General features: G+C 40.4%; 1 protein-coding gene across 2 annotated transcripts in view; it reads left to right on the plus strand.

The window, feature by feature from the left end:
• Positions 1–5,610: 5,610 nt before the first annotated feature.
• drp2.L (dystrophin related protein 2 L homeolog) overlaps positions 5,611–27,956 on the plus strand; it is a 45,232-nt gene continuing 22,886 nt past the window's right edge. Inside the window, exons 1-11 of one of the 2 annotated variants that reach the window (XM_041572551.1) lie at positions 5,611–5,718; positions 13,720–13,928; positions 18,894–18,985; positions 19,756–19,912; positions 20,085–20,205; positions 20,891–21,159; positions 21,236–21,382; positions 22,261–22,339; positions 26,147–26,207; positions 26,375–26,436; positions 27,196–27,270. In XM_041572551.1, coding sequence (XP_041428485.1) covers positions 13,866–13,928; positions 18,894–18,985; positions 19,756–19,912; positions 20,085–20,205; positions 20,891–21,159; positions 21,236–21,382; positions 22,261–22,339; positions 26,147–26,207; positions 26,375–26,436; positions 27,196–27,270 — 1,126 coding nt within the window. In that variant the 5' untranslated portion in view covers positions 5,611–5,718; positions 13,720–13,865. Of the gene's footprint in view, positions 5,719–13,719; positions 13,929–14,568; positions 14,827–18,893; positions 18,986–19,755; positions 19,913–20,084; positions 20,206–20,890; positions 21,160–21,235; positions 21,383–22,260; positions 22,340–26,146; positions 26,208–26,374; positions 26,437–27,195; positions 27,271–27,956 lie in introns of those variants that run through there. The other variant, XM_018229640.2, reaches the window with a different exon arrangement.

The raw sequence follows: 27,956 nt of genomic DNA on the forward strand, positions 1-27,956 counted from the left end.
GCCCTAATTCATATACAGCTTCAACAAATATTGGTAAAACAAGGCAACCTCATTTTGGGTCAAAAATCCAAGATGCCTATGAATAAGTGCCTGTGGGTGCGAAACGCGTAAGGCGGAGCATCAATTGGTCTGTATGCCTACTTTTTAATATTTATGCTAAATAAAGAGTGACTTTTTAACTTTGAAAGTATTGACTGGGAATATATTTTTGGATTTTTGATTTGGGTGCCCTTTGGAGTTGGGGGCTATATTCCAGCATTTTTGGCCCTTTTTTTGACCGGCCTGTTTAGACTGCAGCAGCTGAGCAACAAGTGTTTTTTGAAACCTCATTTTGGGGGCCTGAAAAATAATTTGCTGTGGGGCCCAGTGATATCTAGTTACCCCGCTGTATAAATGCTGAGTTATGTGTAAGAGGCAGAGCCTTTACAGTCCAAAATCAGTAGGATTCTCAGGTACTGCGATATGATAAAGAATTCTATATGCTGCAATATGAAGCAACAAACGGGTAAGTCAGTCTAAAGCTGTATCCTCTTAAGCAGAGGTGACACCTGAATTACTAGAATGAGATATAATTGGTACAATAAAGAAAGAGTATTTACAGCAAATGAACACATTAGCACAACTGAATAGAAACAGTTTTGCGTTACCTGGAGTATCATAATGGGTGCTGGGACAGAAAAAGGGAGAGGAGAAGAAGGAAAGGAAAGCGACTTACTAAACGCCCAAGCATATTCATGCAGTCACCACATGACCTGTGCATGCAGGGCTCGATAATTTAAAACACACATAATAGAAGGTGTAGCTTGGAACAGACAGCAGGGTCACATTCATCTGCCACAACTGCAGGGTACGAGGGAATACTTGGCCTTGCAGGGGCAGCCAGAGTTGTGCTAAGGGGAGAAAGAAACCAAAAAATGAAGACAACTTTCATTAGTTAGACCTACTAGCCTGAAGTCAATTGTATAGGTTTAGGTTTCAGCCTGACTACTGGGAAAGAATAAGCTAACTGAGAAAAGTCTAATTCAATAGAAAGCAAGTACTTAAAGGGATCCTGTCATCAGAAAACATGTTTTTTTCAAAACACATCAGTTAATAGTGCTACTCCAGCAGAATTCTGCACTCAAATCCATTTCTCAAAAGAGCAAACAGTTTTTTTATATTCAATTTTGAAATCTGACATGGGGCTTGACATTCTGTCAATTTCCCAGCTGCCCCTGGTCATGTGACTTGTGCCTGCACTTTAGGAGAGAAATGCTTTCTGTTTTTACTTCTAAATGTAACTGAATGTGTCTCAGTGAGACATGGGTTTTTACTATTGAGTGTTGTTCTTAGATCTACTAGGGAGCTGTTATCTTGTGTTAGGGAGCTGCTATCTGGTTACCTTCTTTTGTTTGGCTGCTGGGGGGAGGGAAAGGGAGGTGGGTGATATTACTCCAACTTGCAGTACAGCAGTAAAGAGTGTTTGAAGTTTATCAGAGCACAAGTCACGTGACTTGGGGCAGCTGGGAAATTGACAATATGTCTAGCCCCATGTCAGATTTCAAAATTGAATATAAAAAAATCTGTTTGCTCTTTTGAGAAATGGATTTCAGTGCAGAATTCTGCTGGAGCAGCACTATTAACTGATTCATTTTGAAAAAAAAAATTTTCCCATGACAGTATCCCTTTAAGGCAATTACATAGAAACATAGTAAGTTAGTTTGAAAAAAGATACACGTCCATCTAGTTCAGCCTATAAATATAAATTGCCTAACTGCAATATTAAGAAAGTAAAACAAAAATGTTGGGTTCAAAAATGAAAGAAGCCAAAGAGAAATGAGATTTAATGAAAAAATAAAAAAATGAAAAAATCCAAAGTTTAAAAAATTATTTCCTTTTTCTTTGTAATAACAAAACAGTACCAAACCAAGATATTATAATCTCCTTATTACAAACCAACCTATTGGATTTATTTAATGTTTACATGATTTTCTAGTAGAGGTATGAAGGTATGAAGATCCAAATTACAGAAAGACCCATTATAAGCTTTAGGTCCTGAAATGTCTGGTACTTCAATGGCTTTCTTTCCCTATGTCTATAAACAATGAGAATAGCTTAAAGGGATACTGTCATGGGAAAAAAAAAATTCCAAAACGCACCAGTTAATAGTGCTACTCCAGCAGAATTCTGCACTGAAATCCATTTCTCAAAAGAGCAAACAGATTTTTTTATATTCAATTTTGAAATCTGACATGGGGCTAGACATATTGTCAGTTTCCCAGAAAAGGCTACATCAATTCTTGTCTTCATTGTATACAATAGAGGAGTCTGGCTCACTTCATAGCTGCACTGATGGCTCAGCTCAATCTATTCAGTGGCTGACTCAGGATATGAACCCCCGGGTTCTAAAAGAGCTTAGTTCAGTTTTAGACCGGCCCCTATTTCGGATTTTGTCAGATTCGCTTTCATCTGGTATGGTACCTATGGATTGGAGTAAAGATGATGTCATTACAATATTTCAAAAGGGCTTAATTACAAACACAAAACACCCCTTGGTTTTTATCCTTCTAATTCTGGTGGAGGTCTGACTGCAGTCAGTATTCAAAAATTTCACAATATCCAAAGAATAGAAAAGAACCCCCACTGGAACAGACTAAACTCAGGCAGTCACAAAATATTATTAACACACTTATTTGTAGTAGGTTAAAAAATTAAAATTAAACACCACTGGTCAGTGCATGAGGCTGAATATGCCACTTATTATTGTTGTAAAGTGCTGTGCAATAAATTATAAAGTGCAGTGCAAAGGATTATAAGTGAGGAGCATGGGAGGCCAAATTTATTGTTTCCCACAACAAATTCGGCGATTAATAAAGTGATACCAAAATTAATAACCAGTTTCTAAATTACTAGTAATACTAAGGAATAAATTGATAGTTATAATTGATTGACTAAAATGGAAATATATAATACAATAGATTATAAAGTGCTACAGTGCTAAATGGATTAGGTAATCCTTACTAAGATTCGATTAGTTAATTAACTAGGCTGCCATTAGATAGAATAAAAATAAATCAATGTTCAAATTCATGAGAAAAGGAGGAAAATGAAAAAGGAGATGGTGGAGTTGTCCCAAAACTGCTACCTAATTTGTTCTATCCCTGGGACACCACAAAGGTGGAGAAGGCAGAGTAACCGGGACTGTGGTCTCGTAATTAACTGAGCCCTAAGCTGATTTGAGAGACTACGATATCCTATAAAACCACAATTCCGCGGTCTCCTGGGAGTTTTAGTATTGCAGAGAAAGAGAAGGAGTTGAACCGAGCAAAGATTCTATCCACCACCCTCCGAAATTGTTTGACCCCAAGTTTAAATAATTGTTTAAAAGATAACCAGATCTGGAAATGAAACGCCGACGCGCGTTTCGCTATGTTAGCTTTGTCAAGGCGTAATAATAGTGTTCCCTTGGACGCGTGGTTTAAATTACTTCCGCGTCCTGCGTCACGTCAATCAGTTCTCGCGAGATCTCGCCCCGAGATCGCGCGTACTCACACGCTCCCACTACACTTATCGCGAGGAGTGCGTGTACCTCCCTCCTATTGGTGCCGCCGTTGCCATGACACCCATGCCGCAACTCGGAGCCAACTCGCAAGACATGACACCCCTTATGGCTCGCCCTTACTTATTCCAATTCTTTATTTAATGTTTACATGATTTTCTAGTAGAGGTATGAAGGTATGAAGATCCAAATTACAGAAAGACCCATTATAAGCTTTAGGTCCTGAAATGTCTGGTACTTCAATGGCTTTCTTTCCCTATGTCTATAAACAATGAGAATAGCTTAAAGGGATACTGTCATGGGAAAAAAAAAATTCCAAAACGCACCAGTTAATAGTGCTACTCCAGCAGAATTCTGCACTGAAATCCATTTCTCAAAAGAGCAAACAGATTTTTTTATATTCAATTTTGAAATCTGACATGGGGCTAGACATATTGTCAGTTTCCCAGAAAAGGCTACATCAATTCTTGTCTTCATTGTATACAATAGAGGAGTCTGGCTCACTTCATAGCTGCACTGATGGCTCAGCTCAATCTATTCAGTGGCTGACTCAGGATATGAACCCCCGGGTTCTAAAAGAGCTTAGTTCAGTTTTAGACCGGCCCCTATTTCGGATTTTGTCAGATTCGCTTTCATCTGGTATGGTACCTATGGATTGGAGTAAAGATGATGTCATTACAATATTTCAAAAGGGATTATGATCTCAGCCTGGCTATTATAGGCCAGTAAATTTGGCATCTGTGGTGGGCAAATTATTTGAAGGCTTGTTAAGGGATCGCATTCATAGTTAATGCCAGACAAATTGTATCGCTTTTTATGATGAGGTAAGTAAGATACTGGACAGTGGGGGGGGGGCAGTAGAAAGACTGGCCAATTTGGGGTTGTTCACGCTGTAGAAGAACTTCCGCCAATCCAGGAAACGTCACGTTGCAATCTCACGCATAGAGAGCATATGTACATTGTCGCTAATTGTGTGCCTGTGTGCTTTAAATTTTACATGGGGTGTGCGGTGTGTGTGGCTTCCTAGAGCAGGAAAAGCAGTTAACAAGTGAGCGTTCGGTTACTTACAAAGGCAGGTAAGCATTCTTCAGCGGCATCGCCCGCTATGCTAGGGATATTTGCAGGGCCTACATTTGTGAGCAACTTTTTTCAAGAATGAACACACTAAGAGTAAATTAGAACCAAATTATCTGATAAGCACCTTGAGAATTCACTGAGAATTACAACTACTTCCATTCAACCAGATATTGATACATTAGTTTCTCAAACACAATGTCAAAAATCCTACTAGGTTTATGATACCCTCTTTTCTTTTACAATGCATATGGAAGGCACTGTGTTTTGCCTGTCATGCATATGGGACAACATGTTTTGCCTGTGATCAGGGCTAGATTTAAATACTGGGCGCCCTATGCCCAATGCCTTTCGTTGCCCCTTTATTCATGCAAATTTTCATCGGGACTTGAGCAATGGAGATTGGCGCATGGGAAATTAAAAAAATTATTGTATCTCCTGCGCATCCCCAGTATTTTTTAACCAATGTGGGTGTGGTTGGGCAGCATGCCGCCCCTAAAATCCTGCCACCCTAGGCCCGGGCCTTGGTGGCCTTTCCACAAATTCGGGCCTGTATATTTATATATTTGAAAGCTAAAATTACATTTTAAACTAAAAGCTATGGCCATCTTATTACTGTATTTTTGGTGCACTGACACACCAAATGTCTAAGTGAGTCACTATATGATAGGGCTATTGTTTTCCTATGAGCATTCAACTCAGAGCTAATTACTGGAATATAAATTTCCAAGGGCAGCATAGGATTGGGTAGCTAGGCTGTGCCACTAAGCTATGCTATGAGATACTAGAAACCTGTATGAGAGTCATCATTTACTGTCACTAAGGAGCTGTGTTTTATAGGCAGGGATCTAAAAGGAATGACAGGCAATGAGTTACTGGGGAGAGCATCATACATGTGAGACGTTACTGGCTTGCTCCTATTCGTGCAGATAATATTCTTGTGATGGGTAACAGTGCGGGGGGGATGCTTCTCTTCTCAGGCCTGATGCTAGCAGCATATGGGAGGAGGAGAGGGAGGGATGAGTAGTGTGCAAAGAGGGGGATTCAGGCAGGCGCAGTGAAAACAGAATGTCCAGCATCTCTCATCTTTATCAGCTCAGCACAAGGTAGGCCCTTTGCCCAGTTTCTCCTCATCTCTCATTACTGGTTACCACACTTGTCTCAAACAGCATCCCTGCATCTTCCTCTCAACAGGCAACATTCTCTCTCCCCAGAACCCTGAGCTCCTCTTCCTCCTCAGATCACCTGTCACCCATACTCCCTGCTGTCAGCCTTCTCTATGCATCAGTCACTTCTAGTTTTAGTCCTCTCATTCTAATATGTGTGTAATATATATAGCTGTATATACACATACATTAGCAATTTGTGTGTTTCTATAAATGTGCCATCAGAGTAATTGATAATCTGTTCAAATATTTATTGCTGCTTATTGTTTTCAAGTACCAAGATAGTCTGCAGCTCTGAATATAAAGGTTTATGTGTACCTAAGCAGCTCTGTATATTTTGACAAGAGGATGCAAACCAAAAATGACATTTTTGCTTCAAAAAAGAAAATGTCATTCTAAGCAACTTTCCAATATTATACATTACCAAGGCATTCAAGTTATTTGCATATGTAAAATATATTGACAGAAGTATCTACCTGTTTTTTTCTATCCTTTCTCTGTTTCTCTCTGCTATATGCAACTCAATATTGAAACAATTTATTAGAAGCTAACAGGTCAAAATACCTGTAAAGTATTGACAAGTTCCTTAGAATTACTTCTACACTTCATCTTACATACAGAAAGCAAGTGGCTGACCAGTTGCTATGGGTAACTGCACAGGTGCAATATTTCCCAGTGTTTATAAACCCCCCCCCCATATGTAATACAAGGCAGAACGTTTGCCCACAGCAATCAACAAAAAATCTATTTGAAGTCTATTTATATTTTTATAGAAAGATTTGCAGGTTTATACAATTCATTAAAGCTTGCCTTAGAAATGGGGCCCCTTTGATTTTATAACTGCAGTGAAGATGCGATGCCAGTTAAATCGAATCACTCGTGACACAAATAAAATATTTATTGATTATTTTTTGAGATTATTTAAAGCTAACATCAAATGGATTTTCACAAAAAAATGTAGTTTTAATAAATAACCCTCTAAGTGTTACTTTTTATTACTTATCTTTCTATTTAGGCCCTTTACTGTTTATATTTCTGCCTCTGTTTCAACCCACTGCCTGTTTGCTAAGTTACCTTGGACCCTAGCAACCAGCTGCCAAAATTCCAAACTGGAGAACTGCTGCACAAAAAGTGAAATATTTAAAAAACTCAAATGAAAAATGAAGACCAATTGCAAATTGCCTCAGAATAGAAAGTTTTTTTGAATTACAGTCTGTGACTGGTGACTTTTACACTTTGGTAGTCACTTCATAAATCCTACATACCGCATGGCTAGACTTAAGTGAAATACCTGTAAACTGTGGAATATTATAAAATTAAGAGTTTAAGGGGACATGGCACCCAGACGTATAAAGCTGTAAAATAAGACTCCTTTTCATATTAAACATGAATTAAATTTTTTTTTTTATTTTGTTAACCCTGCAAAATTTTTCATTAAACACTGAAAAATAGGTTCCTAAACTGAAGGCATATAATTTATACCAACACCTCCAAGGTCACTACAGGGATATCTCAAGGGAGCTCTTTACTCTCAGTATGCAAGTGACATAAAGTATCTGCAAAAATCCTTGCCCAGGGAATAGTAAATGGCTGATTCAGAAGATAAACCATTATTAATGGCACTGGGATAAACTGACCTTGTGATAACATTGTAACCTTCTTCCCCTAGTATTCACCATACATGTGCATGCATTTGGTCATAGGTGGGTATGGGTAGGTGGCTAGGGGCTGTTGCGGCTGGAGGTGGAGGGAGTATATATTATACTCTGTTTTTTGTGTTTAGCAAGTTAAGACCCCTCCCTCAACTAGCTCAAGTAGATTCCACAGATTGTTTTGTGTGCTGGGAGAGGTCACTGCAGAGCCGGGCCAACTCGGCCAGGCGCCCTAGGCGCTCAGTGCGGCTTCGACTGCGCATGTGCGAAACTTCGCTCCAGCGCGCATGTGCAAAATGTATACGCGCATGCGCAGAAGCGCATTTATGCGAAAGCCTCCAGCAGCAGTAGGGGAGAGACGGGACCGGACACGAGGTAGGCGACAGAGCAGGTACGTGCCTGGTGCCCCCTCAGCTTTGCGCCCTAGGCACGTGCCTACTCTGCCTACCCCTAGTTCCGGCCCTGGGTCAGTGTGTGTAGAGAAAAGCAGGACCATATATTCTATATAGGCCCCCAAGCAATGTGACATATAATGAATCAGGCAATAATTAAAAAGAATGGCGAATTTATCAAGATCACGAAAAAATTTGTAAAAAATGTATGCTGTGCTGTGTTTCTGACACCACGTAATAAATATTCCCCTTATTGTAACATGGCAGATAAGACAGGCCTGCTCCATAGTTGCTCTCAGCTTAGACAGGAAGTGGGAAACAGGAATAGGAATATGAATCATACGAAAAATGGCAAAAAAGCAGGAACACCCTTAACCAAGATGGCCACACAAGCAGGTTACTTTAATATTTAGCAAGAGTTTCCATTTAGTGCAAATGCAAACATTCACCCCAAAAATGTTCTACAGCCTGAATTTGTCCCATAGATTGCACCACTCTGATTGCTCACAGCCCACCCCTAATTGCTCAATTGCTCTTCCTGCAGGGCAAAATTCATTGCACATAAAGGACTGCGTCTGTATTTGTCCGTGGCATCCTGCCCTGCAGGTAGGCAGTGACGGATCTACCCGGGGAGCAGGGGGTGCGATTGGGCCAGGGCCCCCTTGCAGCTCGCACACTGCTGATTTCGGGTGGAAAATCACATAAGGAGGGGGGGGCGGCTGCAAGTCCCTCAACAGGGCCGCCCCCCTCTAGATACGTTACTGCAGGTAGAGTTGCCACCTTTGCTGGGGCCCGGAAAAGGAGAAGGGGGGGGAGGATGACATCAGAGGCAGGGTGGCATGGACCATGATGTTGGGCAGACCCGGTGATGTCAGGGGCAGGACTGATGACATTGGGAGGCGGGGACTGATGACAGCGGAGCAGGACTGATAATGAGGCGATCAGTGATTGGCTGATCACCATATCATTATTTTTAATGTCCTGTCCGGATTTCCTAATATAAAATACTGGGCAGTCTGGGCGAAATCCGGAAATGACAAGAGTTGAGTAAAATAGGGCTCAATTTTTAGCTGGTGAAAATAAAAATAATAGACACCTCTATATAGAAATATTTTTATTACGTACCAGGGGCACTGCTAGTATTGCCACCTGTCCGGTTTTGACCCTGACAGCCCGGTATTTTGAAGGGCTGCCCTGGTCAAAACTTCCTGGCTGGTTTTCCAAATAAGGAAAACTGGGCAGGATTACCCATGATTAAAACGTCGATCGGCCAATCGCTGCGTCATAGCCCCACCCTTGACATCACGACCCGCCCCTGCCGTTTCGTTATAATTGTATCAAAAGGTTTAGATTCACAGGAGGAGGTGGTTATTTGGTAAGGCCCCATCTAGAATATGTTATGCATTTTTTATCTCCAGCGCTCAGACAGGATATTATTGAATTAAGGTCTCACTTATGAAGAAAACTGGCCAAGTTGGGGTTGTATATGCTCGAGGAGAGGCACTTGAGTGATGATATTATAACTATTTATAAATATACCTGTATAATGGGATCATATACTGTAATAATCTATCTAATGCTTTATTTACCAGAAGGTCATTCCAGCAGACACAATGGCATCTGTTCCAATTAGAAGAAAGGAGGTTTAATCTAAATATGAGGAAAGGGGTTTTTCATTGAGAGCTGTGAAGTTCTCTCCCTAAATGAGTCATGCTGGCTGATACTATTTTGTTGCACACCATATTTAAAGCAAATTCTTCTATTTGCTTTTAAAAAATCACATAGACAAATCAGTAAAAACATATTTATAGTCTAACAAATAGAACAAACAGGGAAAATGAGTTTTCTTCTCAAATGAATGGCTGAATTGTATTATGATCTATAAACCCCTAAGTAGATGACTCGTCATAGTGGAATTCCCCATTTTTGTGATGGTGGGGGATGTTGTACCCTGGCAGCTTCAGTAAGTGATGTAGGAGAACTAAGTGATATAGGAGAACTGTATTCCTTCCTTGCTGCATCCTTAAATAGTGTTGGTAACAATAGTGACTCAGTGACATTCAGGATACCAGGACTGTAATCAACAGAGAAAGGCAAGATTGAGGGACGCAAGGACTGCATTCTTTCCTTCTCGTAACACATTCCAAGACAAAATACAAAGCCTCCTACACTATCTACCCACACTGTAGTGTACACAGATCCATAGAGCCTTTTCCAGGAGCTCACAGTGCCTATCCTAGATAGGCTTACTATTATTTTGAGATGCAAAAAAAACCCTTTTGTTTACAAGGTGAAACAGGACTGATTGATGTAAAAATAATGATACTAAACTACCACAAAAGTTCTATGTACAGTTAAACTGTGACTTTTTTTCTTTGCTTCGGTACTTGATGATGATTATGATGATGACTTCCCTTCACTTGATGCTGACTCAGGCTGTTCACTCCTAATCATTTGGCCAAATGTGTGTATTTAAATCTTAGGGGTGTAGTAACTAAAACTTAAAATTTTCTAATTTTTTAATAGAATGAAATTCCTACCTCCCATTCCTAACTCCCATACATTGCCTTAAAGGAGAAGGAAAGTCTTCTTCCACTTGGGGGTGCCAAATGTTAGGCACCCCCAAGTGATTGTATTTACTTACCTGAAACCCGGGCCGGTGCTCCTATCAGAAGAAAACTGCACCGGCCCGGGGTTCTTCCAGCGAGCACCGCGGATCGATCCTCTTCCGGCTTCTTCTTTCTTCAAATTTCCTGGGCATGCATGCATGCACAGTAGAAAGAAATAGCCAACTTTTTAGTCAAAGTTCAGCTTTACTCTCTACTGCGCCTGGCAGCCACGAGAAGAAAGAAGAAGCAGGAAGAGGATCGATCCGTGGTGCTCGTTAGAAGAACCCCAGGCCAGTGCAGTTTACTGCTGATAGGAGCAACTGCCTGGGGTTTTAGGTAAGTATATACAATCACTTGGGGGTGCCTGACATTTGGCGACCCCAATTGGAAGAAGACTTTCCTTCTCCTTTTGTAATAAAAATACCTGTGCGGCGGGGTCGCCCGCCGCATGCTCCAGTGCCGGCGCCATCTTGCCTCACTAAGGGCGCGCGCCTCCATGTTCCTTAAAGGTGCAGGTGCAGTGGCGTGATGACACCAGCACGCAATGGCGCCAAATTTAAACTATAAATAGGCTGAAAGGGCTTCCAGAGGTTGCCCGTGATAGAATCTTGATTCTATCGGTTCCTGAAGCCTTGTGCTGTCTGTTCCTGTGAAACTTATATCTGTTATTCTGGTTTTGATCACTGCCTGTTCCTGACAATTCTGATATCCAAATCCTGACCTTTGCCTGCATCTCGACTACTCTCTCTGCCTGACCCCATCATTTTGATTACCCGGTTTTGACCCTTGCCTGCCTGACAATTCTTGATATCTGCCTGCCTCGACCCAGCCTGTTTGACGATTGCCTTGCCTGCTCCATTTGTACCGTGACCTTCAGCCCAAAAGACTCTGCTAACAGCAGTGCCCCTTTGCCAGCCAGAACATCTCACCTTGTTCCCCTCGTTAAGTCCAGGTGGCACCCAAGTAAGCTGAGGGCTCCTCCCGAAGCCCAACGGTGGTCACACTACTGGTGAAGCCGAGCCGAGACCAGGGTACTTGGCACCTGTTCTGGTATTGGGTGCCGGTCGTGACACCTTTAAGGCAATTCATGTATGGGAGTTTAGGAATGGAAGGTAGGAATTCTATTACAAAATTAGAAAAATTTGAGCACCCCCAAGTGGAAGAAGACTTTCCTTTAATTTATCAAAAATTCTAGTTGGTAAAAGTCTGTGCGAAGAAGTTTTGACAAAAAACTTTTTCGAATTGACGACGGATAACCTCAACTTTTTCAGATTATTGAACTAAAATCAGTGCAGATCACATTGGCATGAAACATCTTCAAATTATAAAAGGGAAATCTGCCATTGATGTCTACATGACTTTTACAAGTTTTAGCTGGAGTATTTTGGGATTTTTAGCAGCTTCTGAGTATAAATCTTTTTTCCTCTAAAAGTTTGTTTTTCCCCTTTAAAAACTCTACCAGATTTGAGGCTTAATAAATAAGCCCCTTAATGTCTATTGCCATAAGTATTCACCAGTTACAGTGAGTATATTTTATGAAGCATTACAACAATGACTCTTTATTTCCATATAGATCCAAAGATCCAATCATTTAGAGACCATGCCATGACTCTTAACATATATACTGTATGTATGTTTGTACAAATGTATAATTTTATTTATATAGTGCTACTTATGTAAGCAGCACTGTAAAACCAAATGAATAGAACAAACAGGGGTCATTGCAATAATAAGTACAAAGTACAGTTACAATTACACAATTACAATTAAGAACTTAGAGACAAGAGGATGGAGGTCCCTGTCCCATACAGCTTGCAATCTCAATAGAAGGACACAAAAAGGAGGATATTAAAGTGATACTGACACTAAAAAACTACATTTTAAAATATGAATGTACATCAAAAGTTACCTATAGGTCATATTGTTCGTTTTTTGCCGAGAGGTTTGTTTTTGTAAGCAATTGTTAGTTGAAGTTTCTAAACCTGACTGTTTTGCCAACCTGACTGTCCCATCTCAGCCTTTCAGTTAAAGTTTCTAATGCTAACGGACTCCTGCTGCATAAATATGGCAGCCCCCTCATACAGGAATATGGGGCACCAGACATGCAGGCTTCAGATGGGGTTTTTTGCCTTTCTCTGGATCAACTGGCAGTTAGTTAGTTAGTTCCCTTTTCCTAGGAACTAAAAACATCCTTCTAAAAAAGTTAAAAGGTTGAACTTGATGGACGTGTGTCTTTTTTCAACCTAACTTACTATGTTGCTATGCAATGTAAAAGCATTGTGTAAATATTTTATGGCAAAGTTAGAAGTAGCTTTCAAAGGCAATATTATGATAGATGTAAAAAAGAGTTTCATTTCTGGCGTCAGTATCTCAGTATCAGGTTATGCAGCACTGCAGTTTTGACTTTAGTATTTTTCTGTCTTGCTATTGGCTGACTATTCAGTGCAAGAAAAACAGTAACCCTCACCTTTTCCTAGGAACTAAAAACATCTTCTGATTTTACTCATATTTTTCTACAGCCCTTTATTGTACTGTAATTACCTCCTGTGGGTAAAGCTGTATGGATCTCTTTATAGGCCTCCTAGGGGCATAACAGGACTAGCATGTTTTTTGGGGGCCCCATGATCAAAGCAGTATCTGTGATCTTAGTAGTGTCCTTGCTGAGCTCTCATTACCCTTGAGTCACTCAGTTGTGCCCCTGTTCCAAATAAGCCCTTCTGATCTTTTGATTTTATCTTCTGATGGTTTTATGATTTTTTTTCTTGTAAAGCAGATAACTTCAAACCTACAGCACAAATCAGATGTTTTCAGGATCCATCATGTATCCATCCATTGGCTGTGGAAGGGATTAGGTGCCACAGTTTGTTTACAATTTTTTTACAATGTCCTGCCAGCACTCAACAAAGATCAGAATAGCGGGACATTTTTTGGGGGGGGGGGGCAACTGATACACCCAGTACTTTGTACTTTATTCAGAAATATAACTGCCAATTATTCAGTGTATGCCACTGGCAATTTTGCATAAAGCAGAAGTATGCAGCCATAATGCATCGGCATACCAATAAAGGGAGCGGATCATGTAACTGCTGGGTAGACAATGAATGTAGGGGGCCAATTGGGGCCACAAAAGATGATCAATATCAAAATATGTTTACCATATAGATCACTTTCCTAGGTTTATTGGGAAATTAAATACCACATTCTACAGCTCTTAGAAGAGAAATAAAGGAAAGTGATAATATTTATTTGATTTGCTTGACAATATTTGCATGTTTCTTCTTAACCCAGATGTCCCAGGTTCTTCCCACGTGACCTTCTGTTCAGATGCATCCAATGGTAACACAGGATTGGGCTCACTGCATATTGACTGACCAATGGCACCATAGTAGTAACACCAGATCCAACCAATCAGCTGTCAGAGGTACATTGGTGCTATGCAGAATCACGCTGACAGACAACAACAATGGGACAAAGAGACTAAGACAAACAGGGATATGGTATGCTATTTATCATGAATATTTTATTATTTCCATGTAAACTATTGTTGGCAAGGGTAAATCAGCCTCAACTCATTATATTTAGAGTAACACTAAAAGAGATCACCATCATGATCCCCCCTCACGACTTTGCCTGGAGCTGCTTTTTGTAGCCCTTGAATACCCTCCAATATCTGCAATCTACTGACATTGTGTTCAAGGCTAAAGCACACCCATTGGGCTTTAAAGCATAGCTAGAACAGTTGCTGATCAGTTTCACTGATAATGGGTGCAACTGGTTGGTAGTTGGAATCTGATCAGCAGCTGTCTTGCTACTCATCCACGAATGAGTCCAATAAGGGAAAAACTGGTCTGTAGTTAGAATCTGATCCATAACTGCCAGTGGATAAGCTTCAGCCTATAGGTTATTCCATGAAAATGGATTTCAGGATTAAAACTGTGTTTCCTTCCTATGCTAAAAGTTTGGGGAGGAGGTAAAGCACAGAGGGATGACAGAGGAATGCACCCAGACAAAGCTTGGTTTCTTTAGAAAAGGGCACATGAGTTATAGTCCGCCTGGTGACATTCCTTTGGGGGCTGAAGAAGGAGGGGGTAAGCTGAATGACCGTGCTCCCTTCAAACAACCCTACCCATGTCACACTGTCCAAGAGCTGTTGTTTCGCCTTTTCTCCATCACCTGCCAACAGGATTCTTTACTTTCTCTGGTTCACCTGCCCCTCCTCATCATGCCCAATATCTGCCTTTCTGTCCTTCCCCATTTCTAGCCTCCACACCCTTTTCTCCATTGCTGTCTTCATTTCCTGAGTCTCCTCTCTTTCTTTGGGGGCTTAATCTTCATTGCCCCTATGTCTACTTCCATGGCCTCCCCACTATAGCAAGCAGTGGTCTGGTTATACAGGTGAGATCTTGTGTTTATCTACTAACTACTGACTTGAAATTATATTGTGCTATTTGTCTGTATGGAACTAGGGGTAACTCCTTTTACATAATTGCTTATGTTATATCATTTTCACTCTCAGCTCAGTGCCTCCCTCCCTCATAGACTCATATCTCTACTCAATGGTTCCTTCCCTCTGATACCTCTGCTCAGTGTCTTCCTCCCTTATAATCTGATACCTCTGCTCAATGGCTCCTTCCCTCATAGTATGATACTTCTGCTCAGCAGCTCCTTCCCTTGCAGTTTAATACCTCTGCTCAGCACCACCCTCCATCATAGTCTGATACCTCAGCTCAATGGATCCTTCCCTAATAGTCTGATACTTCTGCTCAATGGCTTCTTCTCTTATACTCTAATACCGCTACTCAATGGCTCCTTCCTTCATAGTCTGATACCTCCGCTCAATGACTCCCAACCTCAGTCTGATACCTCTGCTCAATGGCTCCTTCACGCATAGTCTGGTACCTCCACTGAATGGCTCCTTGACTCATAGTCTGACATGTCTGCTCATTGGCTCCCTCTCTCATAGTCTGATGCCTCTATTTAATAACCCCTTATCTCATAGACTGATACCTCTGTTCAATGGCTTCCTCACTCAAAGTCTGATAACTCCATTCAGTTTTTCCCTCCCTCATAGACTGATACATTCCCTCAATGGCTCCCTCCCTCATAGTCTGATACCTCTGCTGAATTGCTTTCTCCCACATAGTCAGATACTTAAACTTAATGGCTCCTTTTCTTATAGTCTGATACCTTTCCTCAGTGACTCCTTCCCTCATAGACTGATACCTCTGCTAAATGGCTCCTTCCCTCTTAGGGCCAGATTTAATTCAGTGAGAAAAGTTAACTCATGGTTTAACATGTGAAAACTCATTCAATTTGAGGAGAAGAAACTTTTATTTTTATTCAGTTCCATTTTTTCCCATAGACTTTTCATGTGATAAACAGTGAGATAAGTTTTTCATCCATAACTTTCCACGTGATAAATCTTTTTCTCACTGAATTGAATCTGGCCCATAGTTTGATACCTCCACTGAATGCCTCCTTCCCTCATGATGTGATACATCCACTGAATGTCTCCTTCCCTCATAGTCTGATAGTCTGCCCAAAGGCTCCCTCCCTCATAGTTTGATACATCTACTCAATGGCTCCTTACCTCATAGACTGATACCTCTTATCAATGGCTCTTTCCATCATAGGGCCAGATTCAATTGAGAAAAGGGTTTATCACGTTCAATTCAGAACTTCTTATCTCACTGTTTATCACTTGAAAACTTGAAGTTTATGGGGAAAAGTTTTTTCTCCTTGAATTGAATCTTGTCCATGGGTTTTTGCCTGATAAAACATGAGATAACTTTTCCTCACTGAATTAAATTTGACCCATACTCTGCTCTGATGCCTTTGCATCTTAAATTATCTATTATCCTGATACTATTACATCCTGTGCCCTTATTGCCATCCCGCAACCCCCTGCCCTGATAACTTGACATGTTGTGCCTCCCCACGTAGTAGGGGCCTCTGTATCCAGCACTGCCTGTTACCCTGGTACCTCTGTGGCACCATACCCTGATATCCCTGTTAAAATCATCACTTTGATGTAACAAACTGTTATCCGCTCTCCCTAGTTGATAACCAGTGCTCTCTGTCTGCCATAACTATCATTCATCTTTACACCTCCCACTTAATCCCTTAAAACTGCACCTCATTACTTTCTATTTATTAGTTTTGCACCTCTCAATACTACTCATGACTTCCTGTTTATTGACTTGCACAAAGTACTTCCCAGTGTTATTACTGAGTTATCCCTGTCTCTTTGCTTTTTCATGTCCCTCAGTGAGGTGCACTTCTGCCTGGCACTGTTTGTGTCACCATTTTTTTTTGTAACACTGTAACATGCTATACCCCCCTTGCTGTGTCTTTGTCCCTCTTTCTTTGATCATACTGCATTCCGATCTTCCCTGCTGCTCATATGACAATGCTTCCTTCAATGACTAACTTTGGTAATATTGTACTGTGCTAGCTAAGGCTTTGTATGATCCAATAGTGATACATAGAGGACATCGGAGGAGCCTGTTTTTTGGGTTACTCATATGTATACATACATTCTCCTAATATGCAGGACAGTTGACCATATCCTATTATATCCCATATCCATAGCCCAATCCTATTCCCGGTCAGCTAACCAATGCATATATGAATAAATGGGTTCATGCATGTTTATTCTAAATACTGTTATTGTAATGTGTTATTTATTGATTGGTCAGCATATGTCAGCAACACCTAAGGTCAACCACAGACAGGAATCCCTCTATGAAGATTAATAAAAAAAAACCTGAATTTTAATTTAAGAAGGTGTCCATATAATATCTGACCCACATGGTCATTGTATGCGTGTCATTGTAATGCCCACTGCTCGCACGGGGTTAGGTAATGAAAGGCACTAAGTTTGCCCAGGAGCAGTAACCTTTAGCAACCAATCAGCAGATAGCATTTACTGGTCACCTATTTAAAGCAAACATCGTATTGGTTGCTATGGGTTACTGCTCCTGGGCAAACTTAGTGCCTTTTATTACATATGGGGGTTAGTCTTATAACATTGATTGCCCTGTAGGTTGGTCTGCCTGCAAGAACTGGGCATACATAGAAAGATATGCCAGATCATGGTCACCAGATGAGAGTATCTTTGTCTCATATGGCCATGTATGCTTGGCCAAATTGGAATGGCCTCTGACCAATAATCAAATCATATTGCTGACACTGCAGGGAAAAGACCACATAACAATGGGATTGTTATTTGATGACATTGTCTGATTTTTCTTGAGCCTTAATTTAACCCCACAATGTCACATGTGCTTATTTCATACCTGTACATTGCACCGTTAATATACCACTTATGCTAACAACCCACCCTGGGTTTTTACATTGGCTGGCAAAGTTGACCCCTGAAGCTATGCAGATTCTGATAATACTGTACTCAGTACCACCCCTTTAGTCTCTCAGTAAATTACAGTATGTTTGCCCATACATGTACCTTATTATTCTATGTATTCTACAAGCTCTGTGCTACCCTGCAGCTGTGCAGTCAGGACCCTGCTTACGTATACTGTTCCTGGTCTCCAACAGTACTGCTGCAATACTTGTGGATCTCTATAATGCTAATGTCACTGGGGGTCATTTATACAGTTCGCGCAGCGCATATTTTTCACAAATATATTGCACTGCTCTGCCCGCCTTTCTGTTTTTTTGCGAATTCACAGTGTGAATAAATTTTCGCAAATGGCGCGAAAATGAGACGGGAGTTTGCGTGAGTGCATACAATGTGCGAGGTTGTTGTGCGCGAAAATAGCGTTGACAGTAACCTAAATTCGCAGTTTGCAAAACTGTTGTGCGAATATTTTATCCGCCACCAAAGTTGTGGCGTAATTGAGTCGCAGAGTGTGCACATAAATATTCACAATTTGCGAATTGTGACATATTTAAAAAGCTGCTATAGACATTCGCATTGTGAAAAAAAAAATCGCAATTCTGTTTGCACCGTCTTATTCAGCTTTATAAATATAACCATGCACAGGGCGAAGATATTCACTTTGCGAACCAATCTGCCCTGCGCGAAGTTTATAAATGACCCCCACTGTTTTGACTGCTTTTGCCAACAGATAGTGATGACATGCTTGAGGCAATGTGTTTCCCACACAATGCCCCTCTCTGCACTTTTGACTGCTGCTCCCATCAGACCTTGCATCTTAACACTATATAGTAATTGTAAAATGCTTTATTATGTTTATTAGGTTCCTACATTGTGGGACTGATGCCCTAAAGAATGCCACGAAAAAAATCTGTAAAATAACATCTAAATCCTGACAGGATCTCTCTTACTGGAATAATTATTATATGCTTGTACTTTTCTTTGGAGTTTAGGGTGGATTTATAAGATTTCCACTACGAAAGGGTGACTTGTAACCCAAATACATCTATTCTAATCTGTCCTCTGGGATACTTATTTTGATTACACAGCATTTTTTTTTCAGGTTCCAGATTCAGAGGAGTCTTCAGTTTCCCAAACCCAGCCCGAGATGAACTTATGTTGGAATGAAATTAAGAAGAAATCCCAAAGCCTGCGGTAAATGGTCCTATTGTTATTAGGCCCCCTGTGTATTTCATGAACAGAAAGGCTGTGGTGTACACTTCAATTCAAAGGTCATTTACTTACTAGGTTCTATGTGCAAAGTGCAGTTTTAGAATTCAATATGCCATGCAGCATTTTTTTTCCACAGAATTTCCAAGTTGTGTCTGCCACAATTACATCCTATGCAACAATCCAAACATTAGCGTAACTGCAGAGGAAGCAGACCCTGCGGCTGCAGGGGGGGCACAGGAGGTATAGGGGGCAGCAGGAGGTCCTAATTAATGAGCACTTTCAATATTTAGGACAACCACTGCATATGTAGTGGGCCCTAAAATTACTTTGCGGTGGGCCTAGTAACATTTAGTTATGCCACTGAATCCAAACACAAATTGTGATCAGTATTCTCATAGTGGTAACTACATCACTTTTGACAAACAAAGCCTTTCAGGGGGGGATGTCAGACTGACTTTTTTTAATCTAAAGATCACAGGAAAAGGTAAAAAAAGCTAAAATAGCATCATTGCTTGTTTTTGGGGGGGATAATGTAATGGAAGTAGCAAAGTTTGCACCATTTCTATTGGCAACTAGTTCAAAGCAAACAATCAGTAAGTAGCATTTACTGGTTACCTGTTTGAAGGAAAATATCTGATTGGTCACAATGTGTTACAAGACCTGATAGCCTGTATTTACTAATTGTTTATTCTTTATAACGCATCTACTGTCCTTCCTCGTCTGCTCTTCTCATATACTACCTATACAACTAGGGCTCGTCTTGAATCATTTTCTGATCCGACTCTCAAGCTGCACCCACCCTTGCAGGAAATCATTGACTGGCTTGGGCAGAAGGATGAGGAGCTGTCAGCCCAGTTACCTCTTCGGGGGGATTTGGCTAGTGTTCAACAAGCCAAAGACAAACATGTGGTGAGTTAATTAGTTTTAGAAATTGTTGGACCTACACAGATGTAATTGTTATGGTTCCATTTGAATTTCCACATTTATTTCCTCTACCATTCATATAGTATTTCTCCATATTAAAACTGGTTCTGCGTTTTCTCTCTATATCCACCTTTTCAATATCTTCTCTCTCCAACAGAGTTTTATGGAGGAGGTGAAATCACGGGGTCCATACATATACTCAGTTTTGGAGTCTGCTCAGACCTTTCTCACCCAGCACCCTTTCAATGATGAAGATGAGGATGCGACACAGGGCAATGGTCAGCAAGACAGCATAGTTTCCTTATATACTGAATCACTCAAATAAAATCATATATTTATTACTATCCAATACAAGAATGTTAAATGCAGTCAGCATTACTGCCCAATCAATATCTAATACTCCAGTATTGTAAGTGGCTAAACTGTACCTCAGTTTTAAGAAGTTGCACACCTTTAAATGAACTTTGATGGACTATGATGTGAAGCTGGAACAGCCAGAAGTGTAGTTACCACTGCAGTTTAACTACCAGTGATTACTACTGAATATTAATGGCAATTTGCTGTTCTTGGGTAACAAACAATATTGTAGCATATCCCACTTTTATAAAAAACCTCAAGCATATAGTTTATTGGAACTCTGATGCTTGGTGCTGAACTCAGTAGGACAGCACTCTTTAGTGCTTTTAATTACGATTTGCTATTAGAAACATGGCATTATGGCAGTTATATCTAGAAATGCAGATATGCATAAAAAGGGTTATCTAATATACCCAATTTTTAAGCTTGGGTCCCCGAATTGTGGCAGACTAAAACTACCATCTTCCTACCATCATGCAAAATGTTGCATGTGGCGCTACAACACATTGAATCATACATAGAGAATTTATGTATACATTTGTGTTTTAATCATGTATATGTCTGATATTTGCATGTTTGTTAGCACCTGTGCCTGTTCCACTTTAGATAGTTCCCCCAGGAGCCGAGTAGAGACCCTCAGCCGATTGCTCTGGAAACAAGCCAGCATAGCTAGTGAGCTGTGGGACAGACTAACTGCTCGTAGCCTTGACCAGCACCGGCACTTGGAGAGAACATTGGAGCAAATTCAGGAGCTTGGAATCTCCATGAAGGAGGCGGGAGACTCTTTAGGACAAACAGAAAGTGTCCAGGCCTCGTGGGAACCTATAGGGGATCTGTTTATAGATTCCCTGCCAGATCATATTCAGACTACCAAGGTAAAAGGAAAGATGAGAGAAGACACGTTTGTCATTAAATTGTGACTATAAATGTGACACATTCTCTCTTGTTTAGCTGTTTAAGGAGGAGCTATCACCTATTAAAGACATGGTTAAGTTGTCAAATGACCTTGCACACCAGCTAGCCCTTTGTGATGTCCATTTGTCCATGGAGAATGCAAGAGAGCTTGAAAACATTAACAGCCGTTGGAAACAGCTGCAGGTATATCTGTTACGTGAATACCAAATTATTGTATTGGGCATATATATCATGCACATTTAGGATAACAGACAAAGGAGAGATAACCTGTGGTTATAATAAAAGTAATTAAAGAGCCTGAAAGGTTTGTCATTTTATAGTGGTTAATATTAAATACACATTTGTGCACTGACAGATGCTTACCCTCTCAAAACATTAGTGGATGGTTCTGTCTTTGACCATATGCTTATGTGACTCTCAATGAAATGCACACCATTTTGTGTTTTCACTCTTTAAAGACCCGAAAGGGTACTAGCCCTTTTTTAAACATCTTTGTTTATAATATTTCTAATTCCTGTTAGCCAATATATTGTTAAATGGACAGTTCACTTTAAATTCACTTTTAGCATGATGTAGACAGCCATATTATAAATCAAATTACAATTGGTCTTCATTTATATTTTATGTGGTTTTGGAATTACCTTCACTCAATTGTAGCCTCACAGAGCATCAATTTTGACTTCCTTGGTAAGTGACTCCCAATTATAAAGATGGAAAGAGGCAAATAATAAAAAACACTATTGAAAATGAAGATTAATTGAAAAACTTTAATGAACTGTACATTTAATGTGGGTGTAATTCAAACTTTTGGACAGTAGGTGGTAGCAACTCCTAAGGTTGGGCCATGGTTAGGGCTAAAGGAGTTTATGTAAAATATGGTCTTAAATTTTCTACTTGTTTAATAACCCATAGCACTCAATCAGCAAGTAGCATTTACCTGTTAGCAGTTTGAAAATAAATATTTTATTTGTTGCTATGGATTATTAGATGTGGGGGAAAGTAAGGCATTTTATTACATGGATATCACTTGCATAACATTTTTGATTTGGTAACTTCTCCAGGCTTCTGTAGGAGAGCGACTCCGACAACTTCAAGATGCACACCGTGATTTTGGACCTGAGTCCCAGCACTTCTTGTCCTGTGAGTAACTCCTGCTTGGCCAGGAGGTGTCTGCATTAAAATTAACACCAAGGTCATAAGGTCTCCATTCCAATAGGTTTAGGGTGGAATCATAACATAACATTGGTCACCTATAGGTCCTCTTATTCTGATTATGTACAGAGAGACTGGGGGACCATGTACATAGAAGAGGACTTTGCCAATAATATGAAAATAAAAAATGTCAGCAACATTATTAAACCCCAGTCCATAACACTTTAAAAAAGAGGCAGGGCTAGTACCCTAAACTCTCTTAAGTCTCCCAGGACTTTATGCCAGAGTTATACCAGAGCTTCATATACAAGTGTAACCCTTTTGGCCGCACTGTGGCGCTAACAGTATAGATCCCAAGCTTCCGCTAAGTGGGAGATATGCAGGGTTTGGATAAGTTAAGTGCCTCCACCCAGGGCTAAAACCAGATATTGGTGCGCATACAACTCCCTGGGAACTGCCATAGCAGTGATTTTGGTACCAAACAATAAACCACACCATAGGCAGTTAAGCAGGAATTTTTAATGTTAGAAATGTAATATATACAGTGCAATAACAACAGTTAAATAACAACAACGTTACACAATATAAGTATCACGCCTTGTATGAAAATGTCCACTGTCACTTGAAATTAATATAGCGTCTTCTTCCGACAGTGGAAGACCGTTTGCAAATTTTATAGTTTGCGCCAATGCGCAGAGTCCATGCTTTCTTCTTATTCTCTTCTTCCTGGTTAACCTCAGCCTCACTTTCATTTTGGCTCCAAACTTCCTTCAGAGAGGTCACAAGGTCAGAAGCAAATCCTTCTTGCTGATTGGCCAGGCTGTTGCTGAAAACTGTCGCACTGCAGTGGAAGCAGCAGCCATGTTTTTAAACCCCCCATTAATCAAAAATCCCCATCCCCATTCGTCCATTGGCACCCCTCACTGCTTTCTCCCTGCTTAGTAACTCAGTGGAAAAAGTGAGCTCTCCGGCGCCATCTTCTGTATCTTCTGGTTCCTCGCGGAAGTGAGCACCGGCAAAGAGATTTTTCGCACATGCGCAGTTGGGACCATTCTGGTATTCGTGCCTATTGCGCATGCGCGGAAAGCTCAGAAGATTGCTGAAGGAAAAGAAAAGTATCCGAAGATACAGATGATGACGCATAAGAGCTCCGCTACTCTGCATAATTATGCCAAGGTACATGACAGGGATACTTTTTCCACTAAGTTACTAAGGAGGGAGAAAGCATTAAGGAGGGCCACTGTATTTATGTTTAAGGAAAATAATTAATTTCTAGCATGTGGACACAAAGGTTAGCAAATGACGGTGCTACCGCAGCATCCATTGGTGCTGCCAGTAGTATTCTCCCTCAAACTTAAAGTAATTCTTTTTAAGGACAATGATGAGACCATGCAATAAAAGACCAAATCATTGGGCAAAGCTGTTTCCAAAAGGGCCTCCTCTATACATTTCAATCCTTCATCTGGTGTATCATCAGAGGTGTATAGACTTACAATGTCTATGCTACAGAGTGTACAATTGGTCTTCATTACTGGTGAAGTAGGTGGCAACCCTAGTAGCGGTTAAAGGAGAAACAAACCCCCCTACACTTTGTAGACCCCCCTCCCCCCCAGCCTAGGTGGTACCCAGGGCAAATGCCCCTAACTTTTTACTTACCCCTCGGTGCAGATTCTGTCCCCCGCAGTTTACGGTAGCCATCTTATTTTCTTCATTAAACTTCGGGAGCAGACCTTTCGGCGCATGCGCAGTTGGAGTAATTAACTGCTCATGCACCGAAAGTCACAATTTTTTTGAGAATCTGCACTGAGGGGTAAGTAAAAAGTTAGGGGCATTTGCCACGGGTACCACCTAAGCTCGGGGGGAGAAGGGTCTACAAAGGGAAGGGGGTAGGGTTTTTTTTATGTTACGGGTTTGTTTCTCCTTTAAGGTCACACTGTCAGGGTTAGGTCACATAGTCTGTACTCCTTAATGCCAGCTACATTTGTCAGTTTGTGTCAGTGTGTTAAGGCTTGGTAGGTTATGATATTTTGAGGAAACAGGAAGAAGAATTAATTGAGGACTCTGGGGATAGCCTCCCAAAGTGCAAATGCTCGTATTCCCATTAAATAAAAAAATCCATGCAGATTTTACTAGTGCGTATGCAAATTGTGGCGCAAGTTTTCTGATAGGCAATGGTATTGTTTTCAATGCATTGATATATGCAATGTCAATAAAAAAGCATTAAGCCGTGATGCACTGGGCATCAACACTCTAAAGTAGTGATCCACACCCAGTGATTCATGAGCTAATTGCCTCAAAGCAGGTGCTTATTTTTTAATTCTTGGCTTGGAAGAAAGCTTTTTTGTATAAAAACCAGTTACCAAATAGTCAATCACATCCCTTATTTGGCACCCCCAGAAAATTTTTCATGTTTTTGTTGCTCCCCAACTCTTTTTACATATGAATGTGACTCATTAGTAAGACTCCTGATCTTACTGAACCCTGGCTGTAAGACATTCTCAAGGCTATTAATGGTGATGTTCTCTTGTATTTGTGTGCTCTGTAATCTGCAGCTTGCCTGCTGTTGCTCAAAATTCACAGAGCAGGCTGGACATGTTCATTGGCACCCACTGCAAGATCCACATGATAAGGATGACTGGGCAGGAGGGATAAGTTAATTGGCTCTTCAATCTCAGTATACACCCCCACCTCAGGTGTACGAAAATTCACATTAATACGGAGTTACTGAGAGATTCAGCCGACAATGCAGTACTTGTTATACCGTACAAGTGAAGACACAAACATTTATATATTAGTGTGAAAAAGACCCCCTCCCTATGGGGGTTGTGCACAAGCCCATCATAGTCTGATTAGTCCAATAAGTCCAGTGTGATTGTGAAAAAAAGATCAAAGTGGGTGTTTCAATCAATTAATTAAAAACCCGGTACTGCCAATCTCTTGGCCTACCTTGGATATTCACACCTTTAAAAAAGCATTATTTACTTTAAATGGTTGCTTTTTAGTAGTACCCTTTTGCTTTTATACATCTAGCCAGATATATAAATATACGTATAATTATATGTAGTTGTTTTAGTTATACTGTAGTTAACAGTTTTGTAACTAAACATTGTTGCACTAATAACATTGTTGCAATAGACCTCCATGCATTACTTTGCCACCTTTCTGTTACAAATAGCACTTTACATTCCAACTATCGTTCATACCTAGTGGTTGTAAGGTGTCTAATTTTTTTTTTTTATCCAAAACCCTTATTTTTGTAGTAGGTATTGCCTCATGTTGCCTCCCCTTTGTGGGGGCTGAATCACCTCTGAAACCATCCATTTCAACTGTGTTTGGTTATGGTTTGCATTGCTGAAGTGTCTCAATACAGTAGTGTCTGTATTAGGGATGTGCCGAATCCACTATTTTGGATTTGGCCGAACCCCCGAATCCTTCATGAAAGATTCGGCCGAATACCAAACCGAATCCGAATCTAGGGGTGGGAAGGGAAAAACATCTTAGACTATGATGGACTTGTGCACAACACCCCTAGGGGGAGGTCTTTTTCTCACTAATGTATACATTTTTGTGTCTTCATTTGTACGGTAGAACACTTGATAAAGGTCATTGAGCCCGAAACATGTTGTGGCAATAAAAGCACATTTAGCAGCAAGTACTGCATTGTCGGCGGAATCACCCACTGCAAGATGATAGGTAGGGGGTATAGACACAAGTACCCTTGTTAATAGCATTTGAAGGTTAGTGCTTTGCATTCATAAATGAGCCTTATGGTTACCCTTTGGAATTCTGTTTCAGCATCAGTGCAGGTTCCCTGGGAGAGATCCATCTCACCAAACAAGGTTCCATATTATATCAAGTAAGTAACACACAAGGGTCTGTAGCTGTATCATTCTTTATCTTGCTTAATTTTTCTCTTTCTCCTCTCCCACTGTTCCTCCATTCTGTTTCTTATCCTGTCACTTTTTTCTCTTCTCTTCTTCCCTTTTCCTCTAACTCTTATTTTGTGTTTTCTTGTACACTCAGTCACCAGGCTCAGACCACATGCTGGGATCATCCCAAGATGACAGAGCTTTATCAGGCGCTGGGTGAGGAGCTGTCACCCCGCCATTGTCCTTGCGCCTTTTCTGTGTCTGTCCTCTCCTCTGTCCCTAAAATCTGTATTTGTATAAATATATAGATTTGTGTGCTTTAAAACCTTGTAACAAATCCATACATCCTATACATATATGACACAGTCAGATACTCTGTACACATGTGACCAGAGCAAATGTTCTGTACATACATGTTCATTTCATATGTTCTGTGCATGCTGAAGACACTGCCCATGCTTTATTGATTTATGCTTGTATAATCAACTCCCATGTTGTGAATGTATGGTAGCTCACATGCGCTTGTGACTGGCTGGCATTTCTGTATATATATATATATATATATATATATATATATATATATATATATATACTTCCCCAAACTCCCAGCACTCACGATAAAAGTCCTCTCATTGCCTGGGTGCATCCCTCAAAACACTTCATACGATCCTCTCCAGAAGAAGCCGCACAACTCAGGACTTATTGCAAAGTAATAAATTTATTTAGACACACTAACGTTTCGGCTGCCACACCAGCCTTTGACAAAGGCTGGTGTGGCAGCCGAAACGTTAGTGTGTCTAAATAAATTTATTACTTTGCAATAAGTCCTGAGTTGTGCGGCTTCTTCTGGAGAGTATTATATATATATATATATATATATATATATATATATATATATATATATATATATATATACATACTCATTAATGCTCAATTTTCCTCTCTCTCATACTTTTTCTCTCATATCTTTTTTAGGAGATTTAAACAACATAAAATTTTCAGCATATCGTACAGCAATGAAACTTCGAAGGGTACAGAAAGCTCTTAGACGTAAGCATGGGAAAGGGGAGCACATATACTTAGGATGCAGAGGGGTGCAATGTTAATTATAGGATCATATGATTCTTTGTTTTCCTTAAAAAATGAATGCTAGCAGCACATGATCCAGTATTGCAGTGGCATAACTAGATATTACTGGGTCCCACAAAAATTCAATTTGGGGCTCCAAAGCATTTGTAAATTGGCCTATAATACCAAGATATTTTGAAATTGCACCTTAATTATGGCTTTACTGCACCCCTGCAGTTACACCCCTGCAGTATTGTCAGCCTATTTTCATTAAACCTTTTGTGTAAGAAAATCTGTTCCAGGTCAATCACTTAATAGTCAAGGAAGTATATTTTTCAAAGTTGCTAATGAGGGTGTACAAATAAAGTCTAAATGTTACCGTGCAGGCCTGGGATTTTCTCCTGTTTGACTAATGGTTTCCTATAACAAATATAGGCTCTATTCAGTAGGAGATGGACAATTCGGATTGCAAAGCTGCATACATGCTGTTGCACATCTAAAAAGTTATTCTGAGAACTAAGAACATGTTTAGAAACCCAACACTACATATAGCTCCACCTCAACTGGGTTGCAGTTGCATTAAGGCTGCAGTGTATAGAAAACTACCTCTATTTTGTACTGTACAAAATAGATTTGGCAGAAACAGCAACAGGAAAGAAATCTTAACC

The sequence above is a fragment of the Xenopus laevis genome, chromosome 8L, assembly GCF_017654675.1.
Source record: "Xenopus laevis strain J_2021 chromosome 8L, Xenopus_laevis_v10.1, whole genome shotgun sequence".
Classification (NCBI taxonomy): Eukaryota; Metazoa; Chordata; class Amphibia; order Anura; family Pipidae; genus Xenopus; species Xenopus laevis.